Source organism: Enhydra lutris, unplaced genomic scaffold, assembly GCF_002288905.1.
Source record: "Enhydra lutris kenyoni isolate GAN:26980312 unplaced genomic scaffold, ASM228890v2 scaffoldscaffold42, whole genome shotgun sequence".
In the NCBI taxonomy this organism is placed as follows: domain Eukaryota; kingdom Metazoa; phylum Chordata; class Mammalia; order Carnivora; family Mustelidae; genus Enhydra; species Enhydra lutris.
The window spans coordinates 6465448-6483949 of NW_019154126.1; the positions used below are offsets into that span (position 1 = coordinate 6465448).

Sequence of the window (18502 nt, forward strand, 5' to 3'; positions counted from 1 at the left end):
CTTACTCTAGAGCATAGCCTTGCCGATGGTCCAGAAGCAAGGAGAGTGAGGAACCTCAGAACCAGTAGATTTGACTAGAACCTAACAGGTACTCTTCCTTTCTGGGCTGTCTTCAGTAGGGATTGCCCAGAGAACTGTCAGCCTTCAGGATGACTAGAAGTAATTCCAGATGCTAGCTCTGATAAACTGTGGCTCCTGACATTGGGGATTCAGAGTCTTTTAGATTGGCCTTGATTTGCACTGTGTCAACAGAATAACTCTCAATTATAATAATCACGTTTTTTACTATTTTGCATATGTTAGAATTAATTTTACCGCTATTTGAAAGGAAAAATTGTTTTTCTTTGTAGTCTAGATTATGATTTTAAATTGCTGATAAGTATTTCTATTTCAGGAGCTTCCTATTCTAGACCAGTAGGCAGATAGCAAATATGTTTATAATTCGCTTCATAGGAAAACCTCCATTTTTACCAGAATCTTTTGACCGAATTCTTCTTGATGCACCATGTAGTGGAATGGGACAGAGACCAAACATGGCTTGTTCTTGGACTTTGAAGGAAGTGACATCATATCAACCATTACAGAGAAAACTCTTCACTGTGGTATGTGATGATACTTTGATGTGAAAGAAAGTTGACCTTCATAGTTTGATGTTTCATTTGAGAGCATTGTTCATTGCAGTATTTTTCACGATAACCAGAATGTAGAAAGAGCCCATCGAGTGATCCATCAACAGGTGAACAGATGAGAAAAATGTGGTGTACACACAGAATGGAATATTATACAACCTTACACAGGAATGAGATTCTGCTACAACATGAATGAACTTTGAAAACATTCTGCCAAGTGATAGAAGCCAGACACAGAAAGACAAATATTGTCTGTTTCCATTTATACAAGGTAACTAGATTAGGAACATTTGTAGAGACAGTGGAATACAGGTTACCAGGGTTGGAAGGACAGGAGAATGGGGAATTAGTATTTAATGGGTACAAATTTTAAGTTTGAGAAGACGAAAAGTTCTAGAGAGATGAATGGTAGTGATGGTTGCATGACAGTGTGAATGTTTAATGCCACTGAACTATATGCTTACAAATGGTTACAATGGCAAATTTTATGTTTATTTTATCAGACAAAAAGAAAAAACCTAGTTTTAAATCCAAGAATCTTTCATTTATGTTGATCATTTCTTTCATTTAAAGGCAGTAGCAGAATTTCACTGAGACCTTTAATGAATTTCCAACATTCTGCTATATCTTAAAGAAGTCAGTGAGCTGTTAATATGATAGTTAAGGAATGGGATGTGTAAGGAATGGAATATAAAACAAATTGCTCTTTTTTTATATAGGGTTCCTGGATCATCTTAGCGTATGAGAAGCAGGAGGTCCAGGGGAGGGAAACACACTGATAAAAATGAGAAGGGACTGTTCAGTGTAGGATATAGAAGAATGGTAAAAACTTTGCCAATTGAGCTGGTGTCTAGCACATTTTGGGAGAAGCCCAAATAGAACGTATGAGAATTTCTTTCAGGCTTGAACAAATGATTCCATGGATTTCACAGAATGTAGAGCATTTGACCAAAGATGACTAAATCAATTCCCCTCAGCCCAGCAGTTTTAAGTACATAGAGACCCAATAGTGGGTCTCTAAAGTTGTCTTCGAGTACAGTTTTGCTCATCTGTGTAGTATCTCCTTTTAAACACGATGGATGCGCTGGTAGTGGATTATTTAACTTTTTCTCTGTACAGTCTTAACACATCCTGGAAGCAAAAAATGGAAGCTTTACTTATAGCTGAAATCCACTTTGACTTGAGAGTAAAATTAGGACACTGTATTATTAAAGATTTATTATTATTTTTAGAGAGAGATGGAGAGATCAGAGATTGTGGGGAGGAGTAGAGGCAGAAGGAGAAAGAAACTCAAGCAGACTCCAGATAGCAGAGTCTGACCCAGGGCTCAATCTCATAACCCTGAGATCACAACCTGAGCTGAAACTGAGAGTCAGATGCTTAACCAACTGCACCAGCCAGGCACCCCAGGACACTATTTTAGAAGACTATGCTTTTTGGGACACCTGGGTGGCTCAGTGAGTTAAGCGTCTGCCTGCAGCTCAAGTCATGATCTCAGGGTCCTGGGATGGAGTCCCGCATCAGGCTCCTTGCTCGGTGGTGAGCCTGCTTCTCCCCCTGCTTGTGCTCGTGCACGCTCAATCTCTCACAAATTAAATCTTTTTAAAAAATTTTTAAAAAGAGTAGGCTTTTTGTTTTTTTTAGGTCCTAGCAGAAAGGAAATTTTTAAAAGTTACTTAGGAGTAGTTGCAGTGATCACAAGGAAGAGGAAGAGCTGACTGTGTACAAGGGAGAATTTAGGATGTAGCAGGTTTGCCATTCTGCACTGAGAGGTGTTAATTGAGGATGTGGACCTTATAATAAGACACGGCTTGTCTGGAGCTGTGCTGCTTCTGCATAAGTGACTTCAGGTACATTGGTTACCACATATGAGAAGTGGGGACTATACGCTACCTAATAGGTTCACCTCATTGGTGATGGTAACCATACCTCATGGTTATAAGTAAATTGAGAAAATCCATGTAAAATGCTTAAAACCATAACTGGCACGAGTACAGTAATGGCGTCAATTTTGATCAGTGTGCTCTAGTTAAGAAAGCACAATATATGCTATATATAATAAAATATATGTAGCATATGATACATCTATATATGATATACTATGTTATATAGTTTATTACATACTTGTATATACCATATAGTATTTATGTGTGTGTGTGTGTGTATATATAATGTATTACGTATATATGTAATAATATACTATGTATAGTATATATTTTAAAGATTTTTCTTTGAAATGTTTTTAAGTATCTGGGAGTCTGAAAAGATAAACTATTATTTGGGAAAAATTCATTTTCTTATAATACCTATTTCCTGATTCACTTATTTACTGGACCATTTTTCATTGAGCACCTAAGGATAATGTAATCTATGCTATTCTGGGTGCTGTCAATATAGTAGTGAAAAAAATAACAATCCCTACCTTATTCATGGAGTGTCTCTTCTAATTGGGAGGAAAGGAAGCAAATAGATGAGTAAGTTAGGAAGTACAGTTACAGAGCAGTAATCCCGCGGAGCAGACTAAAGAAGGGAGGATAGGAGTGCTGGATTTGAATGGTGGCAGTGTTACCTGGGAGGGTCAGTGCTGGAAAGGTGGCAGAGACACAAAGATAAGACTGTGAAGAAGCACTGCAGACAATTGCAGAAGTTTCCCAGCTTGTGCACTGCTCCTGGGGTGGGAGTGGCCATGTGTGTTTCGGAACAGCAGAGGCCAGTGTTGCTAAAGCAAAGTGAGCGAGAGGTGTGAGGGGAGGTCAGAAGGGCAGCCAGAGGCCTGCTCTGTGTAGGGCTTGAAAAGCCACTGTAAGGACTTGGGCATTGACTCCGAGTCATAGGTCAGGGCATTTGTAGGGTTTTGAGTGGAGAAGTTTTAAAAACAGTGCTCAGGCAGCTCTATGGAGAAGAGGTTATAGGAGGGCAGACAGGGAAGCAGGTGGACTAAGAAGGAGGCTGGGTAATCCAGGCCAAAGACAGTGGGGCTCAGACTAGGATGATAGTAGGGGAAATAGCCAAATTCTGGATAGATCTTAAAGGAAGAGCCTGTAGAATTTGCTAATGGATGGGGAGTGTGAGGGAAAGAGAGGCATAAAAGATAATACCAGGTTTGGGGCCTGAAAGTAGCACATCTCTAATAGGTCTCAGAGGGAAGATAGGTGTTCACTGTCGAATTTGATAGCAGATGTATGAAGAAGGAAGTGAGTACACGAGTACAGAGTTCAGAAAGGACTATGGTTTAAAAAGGTACATGTGTGAGTTTTGGGCACCAAAAGTGGTGTCTAAAGCAGTGAAATGGAATGATTATATTCAGGAAAGTCTTGGTTTAAACGGATTATAACTGCTCTGAGAGAGTGAAATGCATCGAGTCTGGAACAGAGAACCAATCTTGGTCATACGGAACATTTATCCCAAACCCTTGAAAGGTATCCTAGCGATCTAAAATCCCGGAAAGTGTCGATCGTGCCTTGTAGTCCAGAGTCTGATCGTGTTTCTTTAGGCCGTTGAGCTGCTGAAGCCGGGGGGCGTGCTGGTCTATAGCACATGCACCATCTCGCTGGCTGAAAACGAAGAACAGGTCGCCTGGGCCCTCCGAACGTTTCCTTACCTTCAGCTTCAGCCCCAGGTAAGAATGATGTCAGTGTTCTCGGTATAATCTGACCAATTACGGAAACTTGAGCATGGGGATAAACACAAGGTTGTTACAGGAAGAACTATGTCAAGCAAAACTTCTGAAACAAGTACTGCAGTAAACAAGAGTGCTTCTCTAATGAGATCCATCGTAGACTGCCCACAGAGAATTTCCACCTCCTAACCAAGTTTTTCCCTGTTCTCGTTCCTTGCCGTTGTGTTGAAATGCCACAGAGCTCAGGGGTACTCGTGTTACGTGCTTCTTTCACCTATGGCTCTTGCTTACGTTACTCAGAACCTTTTTTTCTAAAAAGTTGTTTCTTCTTTTCCCCTCCCACTCCTGGATTTGCTGGTATGGAGTCTGTTCAACATTTTTGCTCAAGTCACATCGGCAACAAAGAATATTGCTTCTTTATGGTTTCTGACATAAAATATGTAACATTTAAAAAGCCTTCTTATACTTTATTTTACTGGTCTTGGTTTTTGTCAAAAGTATAGTATGACTATATTTTTAACCCATGATGTCTGAGAGGAAGTTTAAATCTGTAATAATGCTCACATTCGGTTGGATACACTGAACATCTAACTTCAGTACCTTTCTGTACGGAACTCTAGCTAGGTAATTGGAACATATGAATAAAAACTAATCCAGAGATGGTTTCTACACTCGGAAAGGAAGGTAATTGCATTGTAGAGGAAAGGAAGACTTCAGAATTCACTTGAATTTTATGTGTGTGTGTACATATGCATATACACTCGATATATACCTAAAAGAGATGGAAAATTTACCCCATGGATTAATAAACAGTAGGTTTTTAAATAATACTTAAGTATTAAACATAAACATTTACGCATTGTTGACTTGATTTAGGATTACGGATCTTGTGCAGTCGAGGTTCCCACATCTCACTCAGATCCTCATGATTCTGTATTCTAAACTAATTGACACAGCCTTAATTTATCTCCTAATATTCTAGTACATTCAAAAACAATAGAAATCTTTAATCATCCAGTTAGTATGGGTCAGAGAAAGTCACCTTTAGGTGCATATGAAACTCCTGTCAGCTTTGGGGAGTGTGATAATAAAGCTGAGTTTTCTTTTATTGCTGTTCTTGATAATAATCCACTTACAGAGTCACCACTACATGCCAGGTGGACTACCACCTTACTAAATAAAATCTGAGAACTGAGTATTTTATCTGTTATACAGATGAGGAAACAAGAGTTAGGCGAAGTTACTTGCTTAAGATCACACAGCGAAAATGTGGCAAAGCCATGGTTCTTGATGAGTATCTGGGGTCATAATAGAAACTCAGTCATCAGGAGACCATGTGTTACTATCCAGAAAAACCGCATGTCCATTCCACAAAGACAACATTTGTCTCTTTTTAGAATTGGTGGTACTTACACCTTAGTTTTGTCTTTTATTTATTTATTTATCTATATTGTTTTAAAGATTGTATTCATTTATTTGGGAGGAAGAGAAAGGGAATACACAGCAGAGGGAGAAGCAGACTCCCCACGAAGTGTGGGACCCAATCCCAGAACCCTGGGATCACAACCTGAGCCGAAGGCCGACACTCGACCTACTAAGCCACCCAGGCGCCCCAGTGTTGTCTTTTAACTTAAATGTATGCGGGCACACTTACCCATGATAGGATGGTCACGTTCTCTCATTTTCTCTGAACAGGAACCACAGATTGGAGGGGAAGGAATGCTGGGAGCTGGCCTATCATTGGAACAATTGAAACAGCTGCAGCGATTTGATCCATCTGTTGTGCCATTACGGGACACTGACATTGATGCTCTCAGAGATGCCAGGATAGAAGACATGATTTGGCTGGCAAATAAGGATTGCATAGGTTTTTTTATTGCAAAATTCATAAAATGCAAAAGCACATAGAAGAACTCTTAGAAGTGAAAATTCTAAACGTTCACTATATGGTTTTCTTTTTTTTTCCCCCAACTGTTGTCAGGCAGAGTTGCCAAGGAAACAGAAAAGGCTGCCAGCTGTTGCACCAGGGACCAAGAGATTTGATCAGGAGACTCTACTTCATGGAAGAAGTAGTTGGGGGTGGTATATGATTATATTTTGTATTTTGTAAATAATTTTTTTCTTAAGGATTAGCACAGTATAAAAAAAGATGCCTACAGATATTTGGAGCATAGAGCGTATTTTCATTTGGGGCTTTGTGTTTTAATGTGTAAAGAATGCACATAATTTTTAATGTTAAAGTTTGTGATTCTAACAAAAGGAATAAAATGAGCAGTATTTCATTTGGTAGAAATTTTTCTTTGTTCTTGAGTTCCTAAAGTAGTTCCTAAAAATTCAGGGTATGGGAACTATGTTTTCCATATGCCCATAACTGAACTGAGCATTTTATCGGAATTTTTCTGTTTACTACGTGATAAATCAACTTTTTTTTAAAAGATTTACATATTTGAGAAAGAGAGAGCAGCCGTGAGCAGGAGGGGCAGAGGGAGAGGGAATCTCAAGAAGACTCCGTGCTGAGCACAAAGCCTGACCGAAACCAAGAGTTGGATGCTTAACCAACTAAGCCACCCGGGTACTCCTAAATCAACTCTTTCAAATGGAGTCTAGACCTCCTAAATGGTAGTGTGCCTTTACCATGTTTCTTTTTTTTTTTAATGCTTTTAAACTGAAACCTACAACAAATATTTTCTTCACTCTGTATATTAAAATTATGAGAATATTCCACAATTTGGGTACTTTCATCATCCATTGGAACACCTGTTATACAAGTTAATGTGATATGATTGGGGAGACAGAAAAGAGCAGCTTCTGGTAGCTGGAAACTGGCTTGGCACTTTCAGCTATACCTTGGTGGTCTTGAACACTCATTCACCAAACATCAACATCCGACAAAGCCAAGTATGAATATAGTAGATCAAGACAAAAAAGACCACTTTATAAGCAAATCTAGAATCCAACAAAAACATGAACATCCCCTCAACTGCAAAAGTAACCAAACATCCCACTGTGAGCAGCCTGTATGTGACTGCTTTTATTAAAATGTAATTATAACCTTAGGCTTGCTTCATCCTACTGCTTTTCAGATAAGATACATTAAAATACCCAATACCCAGCCCAGTTTAAAGGCTGTCTCTTACAGTATTAAATACATCTAAATGTTTTAACTTCCATTCGGATCACCCCAGAGTTTCTCAGCCTCGAGTATATAAGGTGGACAGTTGGGAACAATTGCCTAATAGTTCCTTTTTTTTTCCCCCCTCCTAGGTTTCTGTTAGGAATTTCTCCTGACTCTTGTGTCCATCAAGGTGGCAAAGTCTCTTTGATCAGGTAAGACCTTTAGCAAGCCTCTTCTCTGAAGCTTTTCTTGAACATCCTCCACTTAGGTTGGCTTAGGCATTTCTATCTTCTCACACACCCCTAGGCATTTCTATCTTTTCAACTGTCCTTATCATTAACACACTCACTCTTCTTTTAATAGGCATCCTCCTTACCCACCCCCCCACCAGGTTCGGGGGAAAGTCTTGAAGGCAGGAACCGTGTCTTTTCTGTTCCTGCTTTAGAATAGATCAATACATGCTTATTGAATGAGTGACAAGCTATTTCAGGTTCCATAAGATTCAGTTATGTGCCTGACTTCTTTATATCCCTTATTCTGCCTTTTATCCAGTAGATGTCATTGGACTAAAGAGAAGCACCATTTACCTGTATAATCCCATTTCTAGGGCTCCACACATTTCTCCAAACTTTATGTTTTAAAAAAAAAATCCATGTCTTCTCATGCTCTCTGCCAAGCCTTATGTGCTCAGCTGGGATGAAAATTGTAGACAGGGAGACCAGCAGTAGACATGTAAACTGTTGGTTAATACTGACAAATAGCAAAATACAAGCAATGCACGCAAAACAAAAGAACAATATTTGCATATTAAAACAGGAAGACAAGGAATATTGTTAAAAATGTTGGCTTTGACAAAGACCTTTTCAGTGGTTTCGTTCCTTCAAAAAGGGAAAATTGGAAAATAAAACACATTCAATCTTAAGGGACACAAAGTTAAGACTAAGTAGAATAAAAAGGGAAAAAATCTGGCAAATGTGGAGGAAAAGAATATATTCTCTATTAACGTATTTAAGATTAACATAGATATTTCTGTGAAACAAAAAAAAGCAACTTAACAGTGAGTACGTTTTACTTCAAAACCCTGTGCCACATTTTACTTTAAATAGTAAGGTGAAGTGCAAATATAATATAGCCAGAATTAAATAACTGGTCTAGAATCATCTAGTTACCTGTTTTCCTTGACTGTGTGACTCTTGACATACCACTACTAAGATGAGAGTTTTCAAGACTAGCAGCCTGGTATCATTGAGCAAAGTGGGGGGGGTAGGGGTGAGCATTTAAATTTGTCATCAAGATCGATTTTCATTTTAAAAATGAAGGAAGAATAAAAAAAACTGAATTGCCACACATGGAGAATTAAGGTGGGAGAAAGACTACTCTGCTCCTATTTTAAAAGAACTTTATTACCTGCCATAAACTAACATTTTATGTGACATAAAGGGAACATCGCTAAAGGAAATTCAGGGATCAGCACTGCCCTTAAGAAAAGATGCTCCCACTGTGGGAAGTGTTGTTGAAAATCTGACATATTCTCAACTATAAGAATCATTCCTAAAATGGCAATTAATACTACTACTAATAAACAGTGCAGAAAGCCAGCTCTTTATTTGTTTTATATGAATGACTTTAAACCAGATTTGTTGAACAGTTCATTGTAGCTGACAGTGAATGTTTAACAGGAATGCGTAGCAGACCATGTTAAAAATGTGGCATTGTCCCAAAGTACAATACGACTAAGACATCCTACATTTAGCAGCACCTTTTTGTAACAGTAACTTAAATGAGCAGTAGAGAAAGAGCATAGGAAAAACTGAAATGGGTTTGACAATAAAACATAGAACTATTAAGAACATTTCCATTTCCAGCATTTTCTAGGTTGACTACAAAGATCATGATTCTACAACTGAGTAGGTTAAGGTTAAGCCTTTGCTGAGTGAAAAGACTAAGTTTACATTCCACAAGTCAGTAAAATCTCCCGTTGCCCTTGGGATTATTTCTTCATTTACAGATTCAGTACACACTGTTCACACATATGCCTGCTATACAGTTTTCACGTATAGATGCCCACTGTCAAATCCTGCAATATCATTTTTTGAGGAATACTCTGATTTGGACTAGTATGTTTCACAGTCAAGTGAAAAGAATCCAAAAGTGAAAAGAACTAGAATCTGTTAGCATGACTCTTTGAAAGGGATTCGTGGTAGCAGCAAGAAAGATAAATACCAGTTATACTTCAAGAGTTTTAGATATCCCAAAGTCATTAATTGGGATGAAAGTTTCAGAAATATTTTATACAAGTAACTTTAACTGGAATATGGTTCCCCAATGATAAGAATATTTTACATCAAAAAATGCATATATTATGACTACTGTTTTTATATTCAATAAATAAATTTGACAACAGTACAGAGCTAATTAACAAAAAGATGAATTCTGAGGAAAATGTTCCTTATATTAGCTGATAAAACCCTTCAAATGTAACTCATTTTTAAAACCGAGTTTTCTTGCGGAGGAAGGGAAATGAGGAGTTAAATGTGAAACAGTTTTACTTAGGTCCCAGAATATTTGGCAAGAACCTGGAATAATCCATGCAAAAAAAAATAGATTAACTTCTTTAACAAAATAACAATTTCATAATGTACATATCTGAAGTTAGGCCATTATATTATAGCTCGGCATTTTCCAGGGACAAACTTCAGGGGTACTTGCACCCCTAATACTGTCTTACCTGTCCAGTCGTAACTGGACAAAAAGTACACATAAGCGACACAGAGAAGGTTATTTTAGCCTTAGCGTGACAACCACCCCGTGAGCTGTTTACAGTGCTATCACTGAGGCATGGAGAATAGTATCTTTTGGGTTCCCTTTCAGAGCGGATGTCTAATGGAGGAAGATAGTCTTAACATTTTGTTCACTTCAAGTCACCTCATCTTGCCCTGATTACTTCTGAAGAGCAGAAACTTTGGTTATAAGAAGCACTTCTAGGTTTTGACGGACAGTGAAACTGTTGGGAGTTGGTGGCAGGGAATGGAATGAAGGGGGAAACTGAAGGGACATAAACAACAGGAACCATAGGCAAGGTTAGAAAGGAGGTGGGAGAAGTTAGAAAAATTTATTTTCCCACGAAATAATTCTACAAGCTGTGTAAACATTTCTTACTAAAACAAATACTCAAACACACAAAGATTGTACATTTCCAGTGAAACACTCACAGTTAAAAGTTGCCTGTATTTTTACTCTCTAGGAGCAAAAACAAGGAGCCAGCAGACGAATGCCTTCCTAGTCGCCTTTGGCAGCAAGCTTCCTCACATTCCCTGACTGCTCAGCGGATTCTCAAAGCAACAAGTAGCACAATTAAATACAAAGCCAGGTGAGTAGAATTCTAGGTTTCGGTCTCGAGTCTTGAGCACTCAGTTCCATCTCAGTCACTCGTGCACGCTTTTACACACTCGTACACACAGACACGCTTGCATATGGAGGTCCGGCTCGTATACTCCAGTGCAGTGACATAAGACACTAGCTACTAAGAATGTGTTTGTCACAATCAGTGTGAACTGCATGGATTAGAACAACCTTTGGAGTTTGGTTATATTTACCATAATTTATGGTCAAAATTATAAACTTACAAGGATGGTAAAACATTCAGAAATCAAACCTCTTCAAGTCAGGCAATCACACGTATTTACAGTATGTACAGACTTTCTATTTGAATGGGGATAGGTGTCTAGATGATATTACAAATTTCCTGAAGGTGGGCATTTCTAGTCCCTGTAATTCATAAAGCAAATCTGCTGACTTGGCATTAAGACTCTAAAATAGTGTGATCAAACTGAGATATATATATATATTATATATATATATATTATATATATAATTATCATAAGAAGGTGTTGCAGAAATAACATTTACAAACTATACAGTACACAGTACTAGTACATAGAAAATAGATTCTAACTTTATGATCCCCTTTGTGTAAGGCAAGACTGAATCTGTCCCCAAATTTAGTCAGCCAGAGGTACAAGCAAAAAACAGTGGTCCATGGTTAAATGAATATGCAAATCAGGTGCCTACATATTAAAAATCTGGAGAATCAAGAAATTCCACTTTTCACCTGGGCCAATTCTGGCTTGCTGGATACATTAACTACATTTTTGAAAACATCAACTATTTTTCTTAAAATACTAATGCCACCTGGATGGCAACAGATTTTGTTCAAGTGGCAGCGATCCCAAACAGTTTTTGAGAAGTCCAGTATGCAACCGGAGGACTGCAGCCATACCAGGCAAATTTATATAGCACTTACAAAAGAAAAAAAAAGGTATATTAATACTCTCTATCATGCTATTGCTATTCGAGCAACAGCAATACAAAGTATACAGGACAGATCACATATGACTGCAAGGTAGACCCCAAAGATTGAGTCTGAGGGTGGGGGTATACAAGACTTAAAAAAAAAAGAAACGTAAAAGGGCCAAAGTCACTGGCGGATGTAAACATCCCTGTTCCACTCCCCAGCCTCGTTCCGTTTTTTGGAGAGGCCCTCTCCGTCCTTGTCACAATAGCGATCCTTGGATTTATGCCGGCTCCGTTGTTTGTTGCACTCGTTGTGCTCCTGCTCTCGATCCAGGTCCCTGGAACGGTGCCGAGACTCCCTGTGTCTGTGCTCACTGCTCCCGTGGGGCTCATCGCGGTGGTTATGGTCACGGTGGGGGGCATAGTGGTCCACGTGTTCGTGGGAGTAATCTTCCTTCGGCTCCACATAGGCAGAGTCTCTACTCTCCTGGGTTTCTGAGTCAAATGTCTCCTGCCTGGAGAGGCCTCGGCTCGTCCCACTGCGATGGCTGTGATGCTGGGCGGAGGAGGAGGAACGGTGCTGGGGTTTCTTGACGGGTTCCAGGCAGGGTTCTTCTTCAGCTTGGGAGGCAGAGCGGGCGGGAGCGGAGCGCTCAGTCCTCTGATCCCCTTGAGAACCCTGGTGGGGAAGGGAGCCAACACGGGCGTCAGCCAAGGTCACCGTGTAAAGAACTAACATGTCACGAGAGCAAGGCTGCCCTTTCAAGGGTTTATTCCCTGGGGACTTTCTAAAATGAAATCTAACCTTGCTCAGTTACTTAATTCTTTTGATAACATCCGGTGGCATTTACAAGGCTTGTACTACGTTAGATCAGACTTTCTTTTCCTTAATGAATAAGTGAAGGGGGGACAGCATCCTTTTATATGTTCTTCTGACATTCAAATCAGATACAGGTACCTAAAATTTCTTTACACACCAAGTGTACATTTCACTACCTCTACTTGAAGACCTGTGGGAAGATTAAAAATGCTTAAGATGTTGGGGAAGAAATAAAATGTCAGATACTCACATACCATTTAGTATGAGGCAAGTACTATCCTAAGACAGCCTTTGGTATTAATTCAGTAATGTGGCAGCAGCCCTGTGAGACCAGTTACCATTAGTCTTCCTGCGGCAAGGGGCAGGTAAGCAACTTCTCCAACCTTACACACCCAGTAAGAGTTGGAGCAGGAATTCGAGCCCAGGCAGTCTGATTCCGTGGCTGTGCTGCTGACAGTGTAGAAGAATGCTATCCTTGTCTTACAGGACATGGGGCTGAGTTGTTTCTGTATGTGTGTGGTATAGTGTTGACAGAGTTTTTCTTACAGGTACACAACTCGCTCTGAAGACAGTAGATGATTCAACAGGTGTCTCGTTCGGACAGAGCTGCTCCTGCTGGAACAGGCGCTGTGCTAGGTAACTGGGCTCGGATCCCAGCCAGATGACCCAAGGCAGCCTAGTTTCTAGGGCTTAAGAAAGAGCCGCTCTTACCTGTGAATTAGAGGCTTGAGTGGGGCTACTGGGCAGAGCTGAAGTGGCTAAAGTACGACTAAGGAGAGGGTTGGGGAGATGGCTGCTGGGAGGGTGGGTGGCCTTCCAGTAGGCCTCCAGGTAGTCGGCCAGGTGCTCACAAGCATCCTCGAGCTGGTTCTCGTCCAGGATCACATCAAACAGCTCCTGCAGAGGCAGACGTTGCCGATGACACACTCGCCCCAGCCCGGCACTCCCCAAATGAAGGGGCCACACCCCTTTGTATGTGCACGTGTGCTCCTGCTCGCTCCTTCTCAAATTGTCTAAATGTCCTGTTGAGTCAGACTGTGTCTGTCTGCCTCAGATCAGTGCTCACAACTCTAGATGTTTAACCTGTAGCAATTCTCAGTGTAATGACAGTTGTTTAGACAGGATAGAAAAGAGGTAGAGAAATAAAAATATAATCTGGACAGTACAGGAAGAGGCCTGGTTTTGACACAGAGACTATGAAAAACTTAATCGTGGAAATTGCTGAGGCAAGATTAGGACAGGAAATTTGGCAGACAAAAGCTGAAATCACTGATGATTTGACAGGGCCCAAACTTCAAAATATGCCCAGCGATAAACAATATAATTCTTATAGCTTCTGCTATACTGCATATCAAAATGAAAACCTAGAGGTGTTCGTTAGTCTCAAACCATGATATGTAAAAAGCAGGGATCAGGAGGGGAATTTGTTCAGGTATCAGAAGCTACGTAACTGTTTAGAAAAAAAAAATTTTTTTAACATGGTCTCAAATCAAATTCTCAATTATTAAGAAAGCTATTAAGAGTTATTAGAACGAATAACAAAGCCCAAACAGATCCACTTTATAAACCAAATTTTGAAACCATAATCTCATTTAAGATACAAATTAGGTATTAACAAAGCAAGGTCACCACCAAATGCACTGGAGTTTTTTCTAAGCCATAATCTAGACAAGTGCTCATGGGAGGCGGTAGGACAGTTCACTTCTTGGGAATGAAGACCATGGCTAAGTGGGGAGAATTCTGTCCCCCGACACCTGTTTTCCTGTCCGGTTATTGGCCGGTTGCTTTCTAAATATAAAACCAGGGCTAATGTCTTCAGGTGGATTTTACCGTGTATGGAGAGGACTTACTGGAGGACACTGAGCCAGTTTATCAGCTGCGACCATCTGGACATTGAGGTGTTTAGCTTGAGATTTCCCTCGAGATTTTATTAACCTTTGTAAAACCTGTGAAAGATAAGATTTAACAGAAGAATATCTGCATTCAGGTAAAGAACAAGGTTTGTTACTCTAGGGCCTTTTTATGTATAGCACAAATGGTTTATAATAGATTGAGCCATAAAACATGTAAGTTAGCTGCAAAATTAACATGTTAACAGAAATCTCAGTTGCAGACTTTAAAACGATAACTAGCATGGAGCTTACTCTCTTTTTCAAAGCTTGCGGTTACCAGTCTTGTCTTATGACTCCTTTATGTTTAAAAAAAAAATTGAGAACCCCAAGAGTTTTTACGTGAAGTATAATGTTTACCACAGTAGAAACTACAACTGAACACACTGTTAAATATTCATTTAAAAATGAATGATAAGCTGGTTACATTTTAACAAATTACTTATTTAAAAAAAAAAAACTACATTTTTTATCAATTTCTCTAATTGCTTCTTAACGTGCTACAGAGTCTTGTTTTGGTTGAAATAATGTGAAGAAATCCATCCCTCTACTGATAGGTAATTCAGAAAAGGAAGAGTATTTTAGTAGCCTTTTCAGGAATTGTGACAGTGTTCTTTGATGTTACACTAAACTCAACAAATGGTAGTTTCTTTTTTTTTTTTAAAGATTTTATTTATTTATTTGACAGACAGATCACAAGTAGGCAGAGAGGCAGGCAGAGAGAGAGGAAGGGAAGCAGGCTCCCTGCTGAGCAGAGAGCCCGATGCGGGACTCGATCCCAGGACCCTGAGATCATGACCTGAGCCGAAGGCAGCGGCTTAACCCACTGAGCCACCCAGGCGCCCCAACAAATGGTAGTTTCTTAAGACTAGTTGCATGTGAAAGCTTAAACTGTGTCAGTGAACTTTTCTTACTGTTAAATTACATTCCATAAATGTGAATGGATCTTTTACTGTGCATGATTTGTAACATCATTTCATTGATCATTTGGAAAATAATGGTTCAGATTCTTCAGATCTTCCAAATGCTGACACACTTCTTAAACAATATCAAAACATATTTGCTGTTACCACTGATCACATCAGAAAACGCTATCTTTTGAAAAGCTGCTAAGCTCAGATACAAATTTTCTGAAATTTCAATTTTTGTTTGGAAGCTCCAGTTTTATCACTGGTGACAAATGGGAAAATATCTGCCAAAAAACCAAGTCTTATAAACATAGTATGTCAGTTGTTCATTCAAATAAAAATGGTGTTCTGTGAAAAAAGAGCCTGCTTGAGTTTATAACTTGAATAGTCACTATGTATCCTCAAGATGACTGATAAAGTGTTTCAGCTAGTCAAGTTTCATTACACAGAATATTGAAAAGCCGTGTATTTAAGAGTCAAAAGTTAGTAACATTAATAAATGTTACTACTTTGTGAAGACATACTTAACTGAAACTGGGTGGTGGTAGGTTTTTTTGGACCGTGAGCACCGTCTGTTACCAGTCCCCATTCACGGACACTAGCAGTTTTACCCACCATTGCTTTTGCACCCTCAGTGCAAATGTCAAAACAGTGAAAAAGGAGAACAGTGTCTTAGTATTATGGAAATAATTTCGACCTCATGGACTCTCTAGAAGTTTCTCAGAACCTTCCTCCAGGACACCGTGGACCACATTTTGGGAATCGGTGTTCTAAGCCATGAAACTAATAACCATGCTTTGCTTACATGAATCTTAAAAACTCTTGACTACCCTGTCTCTTCAAACTCTTTATGATGGGTAGAGATATAACTTACCACAGTTGTAAAGCAGAACATAAACAACTGTAATGAAGTTTGATTAGAGAGCAAATAAGAACAAGCCTGCTTACCTTAGGAGAAGAAATCTTTACGTAGACTATAATAGGGGCCAAAGAAGTTTTACTGAGTTGAGCTGGATGATTAATGGTATCTGCATCAAGGACTACCAGTTGCAGTGTTCTTGCAAGTTCAAAAATCCTTTCGATTTCACTCTGAACTTCCGCTGTAGAAGGTTAATAAGCAGAGTTCAATTACTGAAAGTATTTTTAAACCAAATTGAAATAAAAATGGTACACTGTTTCTTCAACAGGAAGGGAAGGAGGGCAGCCAACAGGTTAATGTTTATAGGCAATCGAGGTGATAAAGGGTATCCTTTGGAAAGAGCGGTCTCTCCACAGAACCTTTAGTATTGAGGGAATTCTTATCTCAACCACCTATAAAATTTGCTTCCAGTATAACATTCTTTGTGCTATAAAACTTCACTCTGTGAAATCATTTCATAAAGATGTAAAATAGAAACTTAAGAATATCTTTAACTTGTCTGTTTCTGACCACGTTACCATAGCAACTCTCACCACATTTCTTTTCACTGCATCAGCTTGATCTGTGTTTATACTGTCACCTATTGGTCTACTTTCTCTATATGATATTCTAGATGTGGTTATTAACAAGCTGAAATCCAACATAAAATAGGAGAGACGTTAATCATATCTGTAACAAACTTGTCCAAAAGCACACTTCTCCTCAGTTTCTGCCAACAGATGAGTGATCCTGCAGTATTCGTATTTTAAAAGGGGAGTTCTCCATTAGAGGCAGCACTACAGAAATCCAAACTCTAAGATTCATAGAAAAACTTATTAACTAAAAAAATGCTTGAGCACCAAGAAAAGTTCAGTCCACCCACTCCACGATCCCTCCAGAATACAAAACAGGACTGTCCAACAGAATGTTCTGTGATGGTGGAAATAGTCTGTGTCAGTGCCATCCAGTATGATAGCTGCTCGGCACAGGTGGCTGCTGAGCACTTGAACTGTAGTTAGAGCGAATGAGAAGCTCAATTTTTAAACTTAAATAAAAGCTAAATAGCCAGAGGCTACTATACGAGGCAGCTCAGATCTATAAAGGCCTAACACATAGCTTGTAGTGAAAGGCAGACTCTATGAGACTCCTGGACCTACAGAATACCTTCCAATTCTTCTTAGCCATTTAGATCCATGCAGAAGAGTGCTGGAGATAATTTCAACTCGTATATTACTGCCGAAAAGACAAGTCACTACTCCTCTTCCTCACAGTATGTTATGACTAGAATCCTTTTAGTTACCTGTATGTATTTACAATCTGGGCTGAAGCCATTTACAGTACTAGCTTTAAAATAATATTTGGTTATAAGCCATTCATGACAGTCTTGCAGAAAGGAAGACCAAAAGCAATCTGATTAAGCTTCTGGATCTACCAGTTGACAAGAAACACAAAGAATAGACAATTACATAAACTACACCCATATAATGCAGTTAGAAAACTTCAGACGGATAAGTGACCCAATCTCTTCAAGCAAGAAATTATAAGGGGGGAAAAAAAGACATATGGAAAACTACAGATTAAGAAATTCACAGACCACAATAGCCAAACTGTGGAACGAGCCGAGATGCCCTTCAGCAGATGAATGGATAAAGATGTGGTCCATATACACCATGGAATATTACTCAGCCATTACAAAGGATGAATACCCACTATCTGCATCGACATGGATGGAACTGGAGGGGGATTATGTTAAGTGAAGTAAGTTAAACAGAGAAAGACAATTATATGGTTTCATTCATAGGTGGAACACAAGCAATAGCACGAGGACCATAGGGGAAGGGAGGGAAATCCAAAGGGGGAGAAATCAGAGAGGGAGATGAACCACTAGAGACTATGGACCCTGAGAAACAATCTGGGGGTTTCAGAGGGGAGGAGAGTTGGGGGAGGGTTAACAGGGCCATGGGTATTGAGGAGGGCACATGCTATGATGAGCACTGGGTGTTATACTTAACTAAAGAATCACTGAACACTGCGTCAAGGACTCATTATGTACTATACGGTGGCTAACAACATTAAAAAAAAAGACAACCCAATTAAAAATGGGCTAAGCATTTGAATAGACATTTCTATTAAAAAGATACAACAAATATCCAATAAAACATCCAAAAAAAAATGAAAAGATGTTAAAAAAATATTAGTTGTTAGGGAAACAAAAATTGAAAGCACAATGAATTACAACTTCCCACCCACTAGTATGGATAGAATTTCAAAAATGAAAAGAATTGTTGGGGAGGATGTGCAAAAATTGAAATCCTCATACATTGCTGGTAG

At 39.3% G+C, this 18502-nt stretch overlaps 2 protein-coding genes across 11 annotated transcripts in view; one reads left to right on the top strand and one right to left on the bottom strand.

The window, feature by feature from the left end:
• LOC111155559 (NOP2/Sun RNA methyltransferase family member 6) overlaps positions 1–6514 on the top strand; it is a 58006-nt gene extending 51492 nt beyond the window's left edge. For 4 of the 5 annotated variants that reach the window (XM_022515780.1, XM_022515782.1, XM_022515783.1 and 1 more), the window contains 3 exons: positions 454–602; positions 4123–4248; positions 5944–6514. In XM_022515780.1, the coding sequence (XP_022371488.1) occupies positions 454–602; positions 4123–4248; positions 5944–6156 (488 nt within the window). In that variant the 3' untranslated portion in view covers positions 6157–6514. The remainder of the gene's footprint in view (positions 1–453; positions 603–4122; positions 4249–5943) is intronic. The other variant, XM_022515781.1, reaches the window with a different exon arrangement.
• Positions 6515–11816: 5302 nt separating this feature from the next.
• LOC111155505 (calcium voltage-gated channel auxiliary subunit beta 2) overlaps positions 11817–18502 on the bottom strand; it is a 384925-nt gene continuing 378239 nt past the window's right edge. For all 6 annotated transcript variants that reach the window (XM_022515679.1, XM_022515681.1, XM_022515676.1 and 3 more), the window contains 4 exons: positions 16222–16373; positions 14327–14422; positions 13188–13373; positions 11817–12335 (listed from right to left, as the gene is read on the bottom strand). In XM_022515679.1, the coding sequence (XP_022371387.1) occupies positions 11841–12335; positions 13188–13373; positions 14327–14422; positions 16222–16373 (929 nt within the window). In that variant the 3' untranslated portion in view covers positions 11817–11840. The remainder of the gene's footprint in view (positions 12336–13187; positions 13374–14326; positions 14423–16221; positions 16374–18502) is intronic.